This window comes from Oreochromis niloticus, linkage group LG8 (genome assembly GCF_001858045.2).
Source record: "Oreochromis niloticus isolate F11D_XX linkage group LG8, O_niloticus_UMD_NMBU, whole genome shotgun sequence".
NCBI lineage: Eukaryota > Metazoa > Chordata > Actinopteri > Cichliformes > Cichlidae > Oreochromis > Oreochromis niloticus.
In genome coordinates, this window is record NC_031973.2 from 16,729,893 (window position 1) to 16,747,150 (window position 17,258).

Genomic DNA, 17,258 nt, shown 5'->3' on the forward strand with positions numbered 1-17,258 from the left:
GTGGGCACTCGGGATGTCATATGACCAGAAATGTGGTAACTGGAATTCAACAGTATGTAAAAAAAATCTGCTAAGAACAAAACAGACAAAAACCCCAAGAGAACTCAAATTCATTCCATGTAATCCAATCTAAAACATTTTAAACTGCTGAACAGCAACACAAACAGTGTTAAAAAACAGTGTTAACAGAATATTATGATGGTTTGTACCAAAGTTTCAGGTCACATGGCACACCTAGTGTGTAGTGTGGGGTATCAGCTGGTAAGTATAGGTTTTTTCATATTTGTGTCCTTAGAGTTCAGATAGATAAAGCCTTGTGTATAATAATTAGTCATAACCACAACTCAAAGTCAGGGACTAACTAAATTTGGGACTTGTGTCTGAGCCCAGGTTAAAACACAGTGTAAAAAGCATTAGTGGCATGGCTGAACAATGCTGTAAACTAATGATACTTATTTTCCATGTTCACAAAAAGGACTAATGTGTTTATTTGATTATTTGATGTGTAAACTGTGTCACCACCTTAGGCTTTCATTTGAGTTTACTCAAAAATCTCTATACAGTTCTCTTTTACCACTGTGTGGACCTGTTTACATTAAAACATAAAAAAGAATGAGTAATAAAAGATGTGTAGACAGATCAGTAGATTAAGTAGACCGATAGAAACAGCTGTTCAGCCATGTTCTAAGAAACCAACACAATTTAAAGGTTCAGGATTGTGGTTTTAAAAGTTGAATTTTCATGTATTTCATATGTTGCTTATTATTTTATTTAGTTATTTAATTTAGTTATTTTTATTTATTCTCCTGTGAAGTGTTTAACAAAAAAAGCTACTTTAATTTCAATTTTATTTGTTTATTATTTGTAATTTGTTCTTTAAGAATGGAGTCTGTGCCAAAAACTAAAGTTGAACAGACACATGACAGGATCAGATTATTAACACCTTAAAACATTGCAAACGTCTCTTTTTAAAATGATTTTTATTCTATTTTGAAAAAAAAACATTTGTTGAACTAATTTAAGTCCTTTTCAGAAAGAAGCTGTACAATATGACTTAAGATTTTTATGTTATTTTCTATGAAATACAAAACAAATTGATGTATGTAATACCATTAAACATGATATACACGTGTATATGTCTGAAAAACATTATGCTGTATATTAAAGCTTGTATTTTCTCCAGAATGTTTGTTCATCTTTTCAGTTCAATTCAACAAATTTGTTTTTACATTTATTTTTATTTTTTTTTATGAATTAGAGATTTATAATACATAATTCCACTCTTTAAGTGATTAGAAGAATATGAACTTTGTTATTCATTCAGAGGTTTTCTGACTAAATTTTCTTTTGTCATTACTCATCTTTTTCTAATTTACATTTTAAACATGTTCAGCTATTTTCCAACTTCTTCTGTATGAAATCAGCTTTCAAAAGTTCTGCACTTTTGTTTTCAGGTTAAAAATTCTGTATTTTCCAGCTAATTCAGCATTTTTAGCTTAATATTCAGTAATTATTTCATTTCAGTGCATACATTCAGATTCAAGCATTCACACTGCAGTTTCTTCAGAAAATGCACTTTCTAGTTAGTGTGAATGCTTGTAAAAGCATTCACAGTATTGTTCTTCTAATCTTTATTATTTATTTATTATATATTCCGTACGTTTTTTGTACTTATCTCCTTCAAAACCGTTCAACTTAGAAAAACCATTCAAACACCGTTAGATTCCTCTTCTTTTGGACATGACTGCTTCTATTTTCTCATTTTAACATTTATATTTTTAATTTATTCAACTTTTTTCAACAAAAATTTCCCATGTATTTCAATGGGGAGACCCTTCAAATCCTCATTCAACTTACTCATTTTCAAACTGTATCTACTTCAACATAGGTTGACATAGAGCCACCATTCAAACTTTAAAACGAAGACAAGACATTCAACTATTCAACTTGTATTTATCTTTTCAATATCTGTTATACTTTTTCTTCAGTTCCAGTTTAAGTTTCATGATGTTTTTCAGCCGTTTCAGAGTTTATAATGGGTGTGTATGGGACGGAATGTTGGGGCTAGAGTGAGACAGCTCAACTGCTAGAGTGAGAGGAGCAAAAAATTAATCTGAAAATATTTTTTAAAACTGCTGCTGTGTCCACGGTGTTTGCTCTACAGGTATGATTTTACCCTCAAAACGTAGCCATCGCTGTCCTCTTTCATCCAATGTGTTTACTATTGTACTAGGTGTTATGGTTCTTTCATAAATGTCACCAAAGCACAGCCTCCTCCCTCCAACTCCTCCATAGACTCTAATGTTAAAATGGCTCAGAAGGTTCGTTTGAAAATCAGAAGAGCATGGTGTTTTACACTGTCACCACGTCCATATAATAAACTCCACAGGCATGAAAACTGAGAATTAGGTAGACTGGACATTGCTGCCGCTCACGGTGAAAGAATTTCGTCAATAGGACCTGTACTTTTCATTTGGGAGCGATTTGTTTCGGCCTGACTTTTCTGTTCATTTTAAGCAGCAAAAGTGAGGTGCATGTCTGTGTGCGTGTGTATGGAGCCCTGGTCAGTCACTATAGCAACCAGGCTCACACCTGCCTGCCTAACGAGCTCTCTCTCACTCTGCCAAGATTCATCTTGAACACTTCTCTTTCAACAGCTGCTGTGTCCACAGTGTTTGGTCTACAGCCATCATTTTACCCTCAAAACGTACCATCGTTTTCTCTTTCCAACACGTGTCTTTCAAAGCTCAGAGATGTAAACTTTTAAACTGTGTGGATCCAAGTGGAGGGATCACATTTAGTCATTCAGTGATTCAAAGAATATGAACTTTTAATATTCATTCAGATGTTTTCTGACTCTAAATTTCTTTCTCATTCTTAGGTTTTCCAATTTAATTTAAAACTTTTCAGCTATTTTCCAACTTCTTCTGTGTGAACTCAGCTTTCAGTTCTGCACTTTTGTTTTCAGGTTAAAACTCTGTATTTTCCAGCTCATTCAACATTTTTAACTTAAAATTCAGCAATTAATTCATTTCAGTGCATACATTCAGATTCAAGCATTCACACTGCAGTTTCTTCAGAAAATGCACTTTCTAGTTATTATTATTATATTTTATTATATATTCCGTACGTTTTTTGTACTGTATCTCCTTCAAAACCGTTCAACTTAGAAAAACCATTCAAACACCGTTAGATTCCTCTTCTTTTGGACATGACTGCTTCTATTTTTCTCATTTTAACATTTATATTTTTAATTTATTCAACTTTTTTCAACAAAAATTTCCCATGTATTTCAATGGGGAGACCCTTCAAATCCTCATTCAACTTACTCATTTTCAAACTGTATCTACTTCAACATAGTTGACATAGAGCCACCATTCAAACTTTAAAACGAAGACAAGACATTCAACTATTCAACTTGTATTTATCTTTTCAATATCTGTTATACTTTTTCTTCAGTTCCAGTTTAAGTTTCATGATGTTTTTTCAGCCGTTTCAGAGTTTATAATGGGTGTGTATGGGACGGAATGTTGGGGCTAGAGTGAGAAGCTCAACTGCTAGAGTGAGAGGAGCAAAAAAATTAATCTGAAAATATTTTTTAAAACTGCTGCTGTGTCCACGGTTTGTCTACAGGTATGATTTTACCCTCAAAACGTAGCCATCGCTGTCCTCTTTCATCCAATGTGTTTACTATTGTACTAGGTGTTATGGTTCTTTCATAAATGTCACCAAAGCACAGCCTCCTCCCTCCAACTCCTCCATAGACTCTAATGTTAAAATGGCTCAGAAGGTTCGTTTGAAAATCAGAAGAGCATGGTGTTTTTACACTGTCACCACGTCCATATAATAAACTCCACAGGCATGAAAACTGAGAATTAGGTAGACTGGACATTGCTGCCGCTCACGGTGAAGAATTTCGTCAATAGGACCTGTACTTTTCATTTGGGAGCGATTTGTTTCGGCCTGACTTTTCTGTTCATTTTAAGCAGCAAAAGTGAGGTGCATGTCTGTGTGCGTGTGTATGGAGCCCCTGGCTCAGTCACTATAGCAACCAGGCTCACACCTGCCTGCCTAACGAGCTCTCTCTCACTCTGCCAAGATTCATCTTAAACACTTCTCTTTCAACTGCTGCTGTGTCCACAGTGTTTGCCTACAGCCATCATTTTACCCTCAAAATGAAGCCATCGTTCTTCTCTTTCCAACAGCGTGTCTTTCAAAGCTCAGAGATGTAAACCTTTAAAACTGTGTGGATCCAAGTGGAGGATCAATTTTAGTCATTCAGTGATTCAAAGAATATGAACTTTTAATATTCATTCAGATGTTTTCTGACTCTAAATTCTTTTCTCATTACTTAGGTTTTTCTAATTTACATTTAAAACATTTTCAGCTCTTTTCCAACTTCTTCTGTGTGATTCAGCTTTTAGCAGTTCAGCACTTTTGTTTTCAGGTGAAAATTCTGTATTTTCATCTCATTCAACATTTTTAACTTAAAATTCAGCAATTAATTCTTTCAGTGCATATATTCAGATTCAAGCATTCACACTGCAGTTTCTTCAGAAAATGCACTTTCTAGTTATTATTATTTTATTATATTCCGTACGTTTTTTGTACTGTATCTCCTTCAAAACCGTTCAACTTAGAAAAACCATTCAAACACCGTTAGATTCCTCTTCTTTTGGACATGACTGCTTCTATTTTTCTCATTTTAACATTTATATTTTTAATTTATTCAACTTTTTTCAACAAAAATTTCCCATGTATTTCAATGGGGAGACCCTTCAAATCCTCATTCAACTTACTCATTTTCAAACTGTATCTACTTCAACATACGTTGACATAGAGCCACCATTCAAACTTTAAAACGAAGACAAGACATTCAACTATTCAACTTGTATTTATCTTTTCAATATCTGTTATACTTTTTCTTCAGTTCCAGTTTAAGTTTCATGATGTTTTTTCAGCCGTTTCAGAGTTTATAATGGGTGTGTATGGGACGGAATGTTGGGGCTAGAGTGAGACAGCTCAACTGCTAGAGTGAGAGGAGCGAAAAAATTAATCTTAAAATATTTTTTAAAACTGCTGCTGTGTCCACGGTTTGCTCTACAGGTATGATTTTACCCTCAAAACGTAGCCATCGCTGTCCTCTTTCATCCAATGTGTTTACTATTGTACTAGGTGTTATGGTTCTTTCATAAATGTCACCAAAGCACAGCCTCCTCCCTCCAACTCCTCCATAGACTCTAATGTTAAAATGGCTCAGAAGGTTCGTTTGAAAATCAGAAGAGCATGGTGTTTTACACTGTCACCACGTCCATATAATAAACTCCACAGGCATGAAAACTGAGAATTAGGTAGACTGGACATTGCTGCCGCTCACGGTGAAGAATTTCGTCAATAGACCTGTACTTTTCATTTGGGAGCGATTGTTTCGGCCTGACTTTTCTGTTCATTTTAAGCAGCAAAAGTGAGGTGCATGTCTGTGCGTGTGTATGGAGCCCCTGGCTCAGTCACTATAGCAACCAGGCTCACACCTGCCTGCCTAACGAGCTCTCTCTCACTTGCCAAGATTCATCTTAACACTTCTCTTTCAACTGCTGCTGTGTCCACAGTGTTTGCCCTACAGCCATCATTTTACCCTCAAAATGAAGCCATCGTTCTTCTCTTTCCAACAGCGTGTCTTTCAAAGCTCAGAGATGTAAACTTTAAAACTGTGTGGATCCAAGTGGAGGATCAATTTAGTCATTCAGTGATTCAAAGAATATGAACTTTTAATATTCATTCAGATGTTTTCTGACTCTAAATTGTCTTTTCTCATTACTTAGGTTTTTCTAATTTACATTTAAAACATTTTCAGCTCTTTTCCAACTTCTTCTGTGTGGATTTCAGCTTTTAGCAGTTCAGCACTTTTGTTTTCAGGTGAAAATTTCTGTATTTTTCATCTCATTCAACATTTTTAACTTAAAATTCAGCAATTAATTCTTTTCAGTGCATACATTCAGATTCAAGCATTCACACTGCAGTTTCTTCAGAAAATGCACTTTCTAGTTATTATTATATTTTATTATATATTCCGTACGTTTTTTGTACTGTATCTCCTTCAAAACCGTTCAACTTAGAAAAACCATTCAAACACCGTTAGATTCCTCTTCTTTTGGACATGACTGCTTCTATTTTTCTCATTTTAACATTTATATTTTTAATTTTATTCAACTTTTTTCAACAAAAATTTCCCATGTATTTCAATGGGGAGACCCTTCAAATCCTCATTCAACTTACTCATTTTCAAACTGTATCTACTTCAACATACGTTGACATAGAGCCACCATTCAAACTTTAAAACGAAGACAAGACATTCAACTATTCAACTTGTATTTATCTTTTCAATATCTGTTATACTTTTTCTTCAGTTCCAGTTTAAGTTTCATGATGTTTTTTCAGCCGTTTCAGAGTTTATAATGGGTGTGTATGGGACGGAATGTTGGGGCTAGAGTGAGACAGCTGAACTGCTAGAGTGAGAGGAGCAAAAAAATTAATCTGAAAATCTTTTTTAAAACTGCTGCTGTGTCCACGGTGTTTGCTCTACAGGTATGATTTTACCCTCAAAACGTAGCCATCGCTGTCCTCTTTCATCCAATGTGTTTACTATTGTACTAGGTGTTATGGTTCTTTCATAAATGTCACCAAAGCACAGCCTCCTCCCTCCAACTCCTCCATAGACTCTAATGTTAAAATGGCTCAGAAGGTTCGTTTGAAAACCAGAAGTACAGGCTGTCTTTACACTGTCACCACGTCCATATAATAAACTCCACAAGCATGAAAACTGAGAATTAGGTAGACTGGACATTGCTGTCGCTCACGGTGAAAGAATTTTGTCAATAGGACCTGTACTTTTCATTTGGGAGCGATTTGTTTCGACCTGACTTTTCTGTTCATTTTAAGCAGCAAAAGTGAGGTGCATGTCTGTGGCGTGTGTATGGAGCCATGGGTGCAGTCACTATAGCAACCAGGCTCACACCTGCCTGCCTAACGAGCTCTGTCTCTCACTCTGCCAAGATTCATCTTAAACACTTCTCTTTCAACTGCTGCTGTGTCCACAGTGTTTGGTCTACAGCCATCATTTTACCCTCAAAATGAAGCCATCGTTCTTCTCTTTCCAACAGCGTGTCTTTCAAAGCTCAGAGATGTAAACCTTTAAAACTGTGTGGATCCAAGTGGAGGGATTACACTTTAGTCATTCAGTGATTCAAAGAATATGAACTTTTAATATTCATTCAGATGTTTTCTGACTCTAAATAGTCTTTTCTCATTACTTAGGTTTTTCTAATTTACATTTAAAACATTTTCAGCTATTTTCCAACTTCTTCTCTGTGCTTGTCAGCTTTTAGCAGTTCAGCACTTTTGTTTTCAGGTGAAAATTTCTGTATTTTTCATCTCATTCAACATTTTTAACTTAAAATTCAGCAATTAATTCTTTTCAGTGCATATATTCAGATTCAAGCATTCACACTGCAGTTTCTTCAGAAAATGCACTTTCTAGTTATTATTATATTTTATTATATATTCCGTACGTTTTTTGTAGTCTATCTCCTTCAAAACCGTTCAACTTAGAAAAACCATTCAAACACCGTTAGATTCCTCTTCTTTTGGACATGACTGCTTCTATTTTTCTCATTTTTAACATTTATATTTTTAATTTTATTCAACTTTTTTCAACAAAATTTCCCATGTATTTCAATGGGGAGACCCTTCAAATCCTCATTCAACTTACTCATTTTCAAACTGTATCTACTTCAACATAGGTTGACATAGAGCCACCATTCAAACTTTAAAACGAAGACAAGACATTCAACTATTCAACTTGTATTTATCTTTTCAATATCTGTTATACTTTTTCTTCAGTTCCAGTTTAAGTTTCATGATGTTTTTTCAGCCGTTTCAGAGTTTATAATGGGTGTGTATGGGACGGAATGTTGGGGCTAGAGTGAGACAGCTCAACTGCTAGAGTGAGAGGAGCAAAAAAATTAATCTTAAAATTTTTTTAAAACTGCTGCTGTGTCCGCAGCGTTTGCTCTACAGCCATCATTTTACCCTCAAAACGTAGCCATCGCTGTCCTCTTTCATCCAATGTGTTTACTATTGTACTAGGTGTTATGGTTCTTTCATAAATGTCACCAATGCACAGCCTCGTCCCTCCAACTCTTCCATAGACTCTAATGTTAAAATGGCTCAGAAGGTTCGTTTGAAAATCAGAAGAGCATGGTGTCTTTCCATTGTCACCACGTCCATATAATAAACTCCACAGGCATGAAAACTGAGAATTCAGTAGACTAGACATTGCTGGCGCTCACGGTGAAAGAATTTCGTCAATACGACGTGTACTTTTCATTTGGGAGCGATTTGTTTCAGACTGACTTTTCTGTTCATTTTAAGCAGCAAAAGTGAGGTGCATGTCTGTGTGCGTGCCATTGGGTGCAGTCACTATAGCAACCAGGCTCACACCTGCCTGCTTAACGAGCTCTCTCTCACTCTGCCAAGGTTAAACCTAAAAATGTCTGCTGCATCTAAGCAGTTGTAGTAAGATTAACTTTTTCAATAGGTACAATAAGACAGTTTTGACAGGGGTCAGTAGTTAGTATATGCCAACTAAGTAGAGCATTGTGATTGGCACATAGGTTTTTCAGATCTGGGCAGTTGGAGTCAGTTGATGACTTTAAAATCATCCTTTCTGACTGGATAATTAAAGCTTACAGCATCTACCTGTCTGTAGTTGATTTTCCCACATTTTAACTAACGTTTAACTAATCTAATCTCCTTTATTGTCTGTGTTTATAGTCTGTATAGTTTATCTCCCCACTAACAAACTTAAAGTAGTCTTAAAATAAAACCCACAAAACAGTTCAAAATGAAATACTTTTTATTTGCTCATGTAATGCCAGTTGCCATATTTTTCTGTATGTCACTCATTCGCTTATACAAAAAGTACCAATTTGTACACTAGTCTAGTGGATTTTTTCCCTCTATCTCTCTATGTCTCTTACACACAGAGACTAACACAGACATGTATATGCTCATTATTGCTGTTCAAACTGATGTTCAAATTTCCAAGCACCACCTGAACGCCTCATTTATTTTTAACCCATCACTGGACCAACTGTCATCATTCCGCTTTGCTCTCTGCTGTGGTAAGTACAGTACACTCAGTACTGCACTGTTTTATTTTTATGATGATAAAAAATACATGTTTGACATTTAAACTCACATATCAAGTCCAACAGAGTTCAAAGAATAAAGAAAGAAAGAAAAAAGAATAACCTTCGCTATCATTTATATTTGTTTATGACGTTTTGCTGTTAGCAGCAGTGCTAACGCTAGCTTCAATGCTAATGCTAGCAACGATGCTAATGCTAGCAACAATGCTAACGCTAGCTATAGTGCTAACACTAGCACTAGCAGTTGTTAACTGACAAAAAGAATATTCCTGTGATATTCCTGTGATATTTCTTGGCGGTCAGTGAGACAAAAGTAACAAATGAGCTTTATTATTGCCATTGTGGCTCAGTTTTAACAGTAAGAGTGCTAGCGCTAGCAGCATTGCTAATGCTAGCTGCAATGCTAACGCTAGCTGCAGTGCTAACACTAACTGAAGTGCTAATGCTAGCCGGAATGCTAGCGCTAGCAGCAATGCTAAGGCTAGTAACAGTCGAACAGTAGCCTTACATAAGTGGAAATACTTCAGGTAATTAGTTTGAATTATAAAATGGTTGCTGTGTCTGTTGGTGTGCTATATTATTCCATAACCTGCTGACTATAAGTTCAGTGTATCATGTCATGTGGGCTTTGTATTTCTGTTAGTCTGATAATACTGTACAGACAACTAACATTATTTCTCGTCTTACACTTTCAGGAACTTGACTGACATCTGTGCTTTGCCTGGTAGGTGTGCACATACTGTAAGAGAAGTATACCAAAATAAAAAAATAATCTGACTTTTATAAGCTGTAAAGTGATGGGTTCAATCTTTCATTCAAACTAGACCTTTTAAACACAATTTTATAATAAATACACATAAGTGCAGCTTAACAATTGGGCTAAAATATTTTTTTCGTACATTTTTGTAGTCACACTACATGTGATTAGTTAATGATTCACTCAATCATATTTGTATTAAAAATATTATTGCTGAATTTAAATAAATATTCTTTTAAAAAGTGCCCAATTATGCAACTTTTTGCACATGGCAGCCAACAACAGTTTAGCTTCAATATTTGTTTTGTCCTTTTTCAGTAGTCACAATTAGTTCATACAATTACCATGTGATATAATTTTAATAAAATTATTATTTTTTCTTCTTTTTGTTCACAGTGTGCAGAAGAACAAGGACCAGATCTCCAGTCTTCTCTGTCACATCCCAACCCCCCATCCCCTCTATCCTCTGTCCTGCTCCACCTGTTGTCTCTGCCTTCTTTCCATCTGTATTTCACCCTGTGGTTTGTGAGAAATTTTGCCAAACCAAGAATCTTATTGCGGTTTGATTTCAAAACCGTGTCTCTCCTGCTCTGTCTGTTCTCTCTGCTAAATTTTCTCTCTACCTGTTTTTCACTCTTTGGCTTGCTGCTGAGAAATGCACAAGCCAATAAAGCAATAAAGAGTGCATATTTTGCCTCAACCTTTGAACAAACTGAACAAACAAAGAAAACTCTACGGTTTGATTTCAAAACCGTGTCTTTCCTGCTCTCTCTGTTCTCTCTGCTAAATTTTCTCTCTACCTGTTTTTCACTCTTTGGCTTGCTGCTGAGAAATGCACAAGCCAATAAAGCAATAAAGAGTGCATATTTTGCCTCAACCTTTGAACAAACTGAACAAAGAAAACTCTGCGGTTTGATTTCCAAGCCGTGTCTCTCCTGCTCTGCCTGTTCTCTCTGCTAAATTTTCTCTCTACCTGTTTTTCACTCTTGGCTTGCTGCTGAAAAATGCCAAGCCATTAAAGCAATAAAGAGTGCATATTGCCTCTACCTGAGAACAAACTGAACAAATAAAGAAAACTCTAATTCACGGTTTGATTGTCATTTCCCAGCCGTGTCTCTCCTGCTCTGTCTATTCTCTCTTCTAAATTTTCTCTCTACCTGTTTTTCATTCTGGGCTTGCTGCTAAGTTGTGCCAAGCCAATAAAGAGAGTACATAATATTCTCTCGACTGACAAACTGTCAAACAAACAAAGACATTGTTTCTGAGAAATAAAAACTGAAATATAAAGACAAAGAAAACATCTCCTGCTGTGTGCCACTCTTGTTTTTTGAATACATTTTCTAAAGACTAACAGAAACACTTAAAGGTGTGTAAAAATGCCAAAAAAGCAGAAAAAGTCACAAGCTGCAAAACAACGCTGGAAGAAGTTCCATGAGTTTCACAAAGTACCAACATGTGAACAAACTGAGTGTGATTCTCCTCAGAGCTCTGCAGAAGACCGTGTGTCTGCAAAGACCAATGCTGATGGTGTCAAACAGGCAGGTCGACATGTTCCTGCACATGTAAAACAGGTATCCTATGCAGATGCTGTAAAGACTGGATTGCAGCATGCATTTAATGAACATCAGGTAAACCATAGAGACCAACCTGAGGTGTCAAGTGCCCCGCAGGTGGGTTATGCTGATATTGTGAAAAGAGGCCATCACAGTGATGTGGCAGGGCCATCTCATGCAGAAAGAGTGAACCTTGAAAACCAGCCCTCTGTAACACATGTCTGTGCATCTCACAGTCAGGCTCATCCCAAATATGGAGACTCCAGAAACAGTCAGTGCACATGTAACTCACTCACATTTCTTGCTTTCCTTCATGAGAATGAAAACATAACTACAGCTGACCTTAATCTGGTCTTGGATAAAGGTGATGTGATGTACAAAGAGGCCAAGAAAAGATTCCCCAAGAGTATTCATTTGGCAACCGATGAGCTGCCAGACAAAGTTGATGCTCGCAGGTCTATGTATCATGTCGACATGACACAGCCTTCCCGGTATGGGACATTTGAAGAACCTCCAGAGGAGGCAGTAGATACCTTTCTCAGCTTAGAAGCAGGACTGAGCTGCCTGTTGTCAGATGTGCAGTATGCCTTACTGATTATGAGTGGATTGTGTATCGCAGTGTTCAGATCCACATCAGGCAAATATGGTTTCTTTGATCCACACTCCAGAACAGCCAGTGGTCTTCCTCTACCACTACAGTCACGTAATCGTGGTACAGCTGTGATGCTGAAATTTACACTCCTCAGTGACATGATTAAGAGGCTCCAGGATTCTTATGAAGGGATGGAGATATCACCCTCTTGTACCTATGAACTGAAGCCTGTGCAGTTCTACAGTATGAGCACAGTCAACCTGAGTGATACTATCACAGACACAGTCTGCAGATCAACAGCTGCCACTGCTGTGGCACCTACTCACTCTGATACAACTGTTGATGAAGCAAACTCCTCTACTCCAAGGAGAAACACAACCACTGGTCTGACTGAGAACATCTTTTGTCAAATGTCCATTTGTACGCCACTGGTGAAACAAAAAGAAGTCCACATGACTAATTTCACATCATATGAAGATCAGAATGAACCTCCTAATATACCAACTGAAGAACTATGCAGTGAATTAAATTTCTTTCCATCAAATGATGCTTTTTCATGTCAATCAAATGCTGCAATAACAAATGTTGCTGCCTGTGATCTTTCTGATATAGTTTTACAAAACTGAAAAGGTTAATAAACAACAAAGGCACAAAATGAAAAGAAGATTAATGGCATCAGAGAAACCCAGAAATCAGAGAAAAGAAAACCAAAAAAGGAAAGAACGACAAAAATATGCTTCAAATAAAGATTACAAAGAAAAGAAAAAATCTTGCACAAGCGAGGCATATAAAAACAATCCTGAAGTCAGACAGAAACATCAACAGTATATTAAAAGACGTTATTTTGAGAATGATGAATTCAGACAGAAACAACAGCAATATATTACAAGATGTTACTGTGAAAATGATGAATTCAGAAACAAACAAAAACAATATGTTAAAAGACGTTTTTCTGAGAATGCTACAGTTAGAAAGAAACAACAACAATATATTAAAAGACGCTACTGTGAGAACGATGAATTCAGAAAGAAACAACAACAATATATTAAAAGGCGCTACTGTGAGAAGATGAATCAGAAAGAAAAAAAAAATAAAAGCGCTACTGTGAGAACAATGAATTTAGAAAGAAACAACAACAATATATTAAAAGACGCTACTGTGACAATGCTGAATTTAGACAAAAGCAAAAAGCTATATCACTAAAAGGTATCAAGAGAGCCCAGAATTCAGAGAGAGACAGAGATCTCGAGTGACTCAGCGTTATGCACGTGACAACGCATTCAGAGTAAGACACAGACAACTAATGAAACAACTAATGCGAGACAGGTATCAAAGTAATCTTGCATTCAGGATTATGCACAATATGAGATGTGCCATGAAAATAAAAAGGAAATACAGATGGGTGAACATACAAACCCAAGAGAGCGACAACAGTGTGATCAACGAGGCCATATCTGTGTTCAAATCACAAATCAAAGCTGGACCATCTTACCCATGTACTGTCTGTTTCAAGGCTTCATTTCCAAACCAAGTGCGACCCTGCACAAGGTCAAATTATGTGAAAAATCCACATGTGGTTGCAACATGTTTGACAGGAAGGTTTGTTCATCTTTGTGATGAAAACTGCAGAAATGAGCAGTGCAATGTGCCTGATGAGAGAAAGAGAGAGTGGATTTGTCACACCTGCCACAGTCATCTTAAAAATGGATCCATGCCAGTACTTGCTGTTGCCAATAAACTGGATCTTGCTGATATTCCACCTGAACTGTCTGATCTCAACATACTGGAGAGACATCTCATAGCCAAGTGCATACCATTTGCCAAGATTATTCCTCTTCCCAAAGGCAGACAAGAGCAATTAGAGGAAATGTGGTCTGTGTCCCATCAGAGGTACAGGAAACTGTTGAAGCATTGCCTCGATTAAGAATTAATTCTCAAGTCATGAGAGTTAAACTGAAGAGACGCTTGTCTTATAAAGGTCATCAGCTGTTTCAGACTGTAAGCTGGTCTAAACTTGTGCAAGCACTGCATAAACTCAAGCAGATTCATCCACAGTATAAGGATGTGAGCATCAGAGATGATGCTGAGCTGTGTGATCCAACACTTCCTGATGAAGATGAGGAGGATGATGATGATGATGAAAACATGAATGAGGACGATTACGATGAGGCTGATTTAATGGAAATTGACAGCTGTGAGAAAAATGCACTGAGTGAAGCACAAAATAAAAATGAACAGAATATCGACATGTTACCCTGTGATGGTGAACAACCATGTGAACAGATGAGAGATGATTCAGAGCAAGCAGATGGACTGACTAATGGTGGTTTTGCACTCGAGTCCTGTTTGCAGCCCCCTGATGTGGCTGAGGAGATATTATGTTTCAGTGAAGGAATCTACTCTGTTGCTCCTGCAGAGAGAAACAATCCAATAAGTTTTTTCAAAACACCTAAACTGGAGGCCATGGCCTTCCCTGTGCAGTTTCCTACAGGCCAAAACACACTTGATGAAAGAAGGCTGATCAAAGTATCCCCCAGTGGGTATTTCAAATCAAGACTTTTCTGCATGATGACCGTTTTGCCAAAGACACAAACTATTTGTTCTTTGCACAGTTTGTGACTGAAATACACTTGGCTACTTCCAGCATGACGATACAGTTAAGGAAGGCAAAGCCTTTGACCAGAGATGGGAGAAAAATAACCTCAGGCATGTTACAAGATAAACATGAGGTGGAGAAACTGGTGAGAAATAAAGACGCAGTGAGATTCATGCAGCCTCTGAGAGGAACCCCAGCCTATTGGGAGAAAACAACAAGAGATCTTTTTGCCATGATCAGACAGTTGGGAACTCCCACGTTCTTTTGCACATTCTCAGCTGCTGAAATGCGCTGGCCTGAAGTGATTGAAGCAATAACAAGGCAGCAAGGTGAACAAGTGAGTTTTGAAGGACTTGACTGGTCAGCAAAGTGTGACATCCTGAGAAGCAATCCTGTCACAACAATGCGCATGTTTGACAAGAGAGTTGAAGCATTATTCAGAGATTTACTCTTATCTCCTGCAGAGCCACTTGGCAAAGTCATTGACTACTTTTACAGAGTGGAGTTTCAGCACAGAGGAAGCCCACACATACACTGCCTCCTGTGGGTAGAAGGTGCTCCTGTGTTTGAGGATGATGATGATCAAACTGTTGTTGATTTTATAAACAAATACATCACAGCTCAGCTGCCTGATCCACATAAACAACCTGAACTGTACAAGAAAGTAACAGAAGTGCAAAAACACAGTAAGAACCACACAAAGACGTGCTTTAGGAGTTTAAGCTCTGGGTGCCGTTTTGGTTTTCCCAAACCACCCTGCAATGAGACGATGATCACAAGACCCAGTGAGGATGATGAACTGGAGGTAGAAACTGCAAAGAACAAGCTCAGACCACTGAACCAGCTGCTGAATGAGCCTGAAACTGCTTCCATGAGTTTAGAGCAGCTCTTGGCAAGATGCAAGTTGACACATGCAGAATATGAGAGATACCTGAATAAAATGAACACAAGGAGTACGATCATACTAAAGCGTGATCCAAAAGACTCTTGGATAAACAGCTATAATCCACATCTGCTTGAAGCCTGGAACAGTAATATCGACATAAGCTTTGTTTTAGATGCTTTCGGCGCTGCAAATTATTTAATGAAATATATATCAAAAAAGAGGGCGGGCTTTCTGAGTACCTGAAAACTGTCATTGAGAACTCCCATAAAGACAGTGTAAATGAGTGTGATGAAATGAGAGCCGTCATGCAGGCATATTCAAAGAAGCGAGAGATCAGTGCCCAGGAGTGTGTTGCTCGTGCATGTGGTCTTCACATGAAGCAATGTTCACGTGCTGTAATATTCATTCCAACTGATGATAATCCTGTGAAAATGAGTCGTCCCCTGTCAGTTCTGGACAACACAACACCTGAGTCTTCCAATGTTTGGATGACATCTTTGAATGACAAATACAAAGCCAGACCTGAAACACCAGAGTATGAGGAGATGTGCATGGCAGACTTTGCTGCTACTTGCAGGATTGTCTATGGCCAACAGACAAAAGGTAAAGATGTTTTGCCCCTTCTCAATGAGATGGGATTTGTGCAAAGGCGCAAAAACGATAAGCCTGCTATCATCAGATTTCACCGATGCTCACAAGAAAAAATCCAGAGCAATATTATGGAAGACTGCTTAAACTGTACCTTCCTCATGTTCAGACAACGAACTGAAAACGCCATCGTTGCCAACCTATCAGGCTTTCTATGGTGCTGGCTGTGTACACCTACCAGGTACTGACCGTCTTGAGTACGTGCAACACATTGTCAAAAGAAACAGAGAAAAATATGAGAAAAACAGTGAGGAGATCGAGAGCGCTGTTGAGGAATATGAGCAGAACAGAGGTGTGATTGACGAATGGTGTAATCTGGCACCTGAATCAGATCTTGTAAGGTTGCCACTTGTTGAACAAGAAAGAGAGCGAGACAATGAAAATGAACAGGAAGATGTGCCCGACTACAGCCGTCAGGCTGATGCTTCAACAGAAGTCAGAGCCATCAGGGAACCCCCTGCTATTGATCCCACATTGTTACGTCAGATGTTTCAGAATCTGAATAAGAAGCAAGCCTGCATATTTTATGCAGTTAGAGACTGGTGCATTAAAAGGGTCTGTTCTCTAAATCCAGAGCAGTTTTTCTTTTATATTAATGGTGGTGCTGGAACAGGAAAATCACATCTTATCAAATGCATCTACTCAGAAGCATCTAAGATACTGAGCAAAGTGCCCAGATATGCAGACGACGTTGACATATCAAAACCCACTGTCCTGTTAACTGCTTTCACTGGGACTGCAGCATTTAACATTTCTGGAACAACACTGCATTCTCTACTCAAGCTCCCTAGAAGCTTAAAACCTCCCATTCAGGGACTTGGCAATCAGCTGGATGAAGTCAGATCAGAACTTTTGAATGCTGAAATAATCGTCATTGACGAAGTGTCTATGGTGTCAAGACATCTCTTTGCATATGTAGATGCAAGACTCAAACAGATCAAAGGGACTCGGAGACCCTTTGGAGGCATGTCAGTCATTGCTGTTGGAGACTTCTATCAGCTACCCCCAGTGCGACAG

The 17,258-nt window shown here is 37.7% G+C and overlaps 1 protein-coding gene across 1 annotated transcript; it reads left to right on the forward strand.

Moving 5' to 3' along the window:
* Positions 1–8,422: 8,422 nt before the first annotated feature.
* On the forward strand, positions 8,423–13,170 carry LOC109203143 (uncharacterized). Its single transcript, XM_019362213.2, has 3 exons — positions 8,423–9,182; positions 9,905–9,933; positions 10,363–13,170. Exon 3 carries the CDS (start codon positions 11,343–11,345, stop codon positions 12,735–12,737), a length of 1,395 nt encoding a protein of 464 aa, XP_019217758.1. The 5' UTR covers positions 8,423–9,182; positions 9,905–9,933; positions 10,363–11,342; the 3' UTR covers positions 12,738–13,170.
* The last annotated feature ends 4,088 nt before the right edge of the window (positions 13,171–17,258 follow it).

Bases quoted from the DNA above. Each gene is read 5' to 3' on its own strand.
- LOC109203143 (XM_019362213.2), top strand. From the start codon at position 11,343: ATGCCAAAAAAGCAGAAAAAGTCACAAGCTGCAAAACAACGCTGGAAG.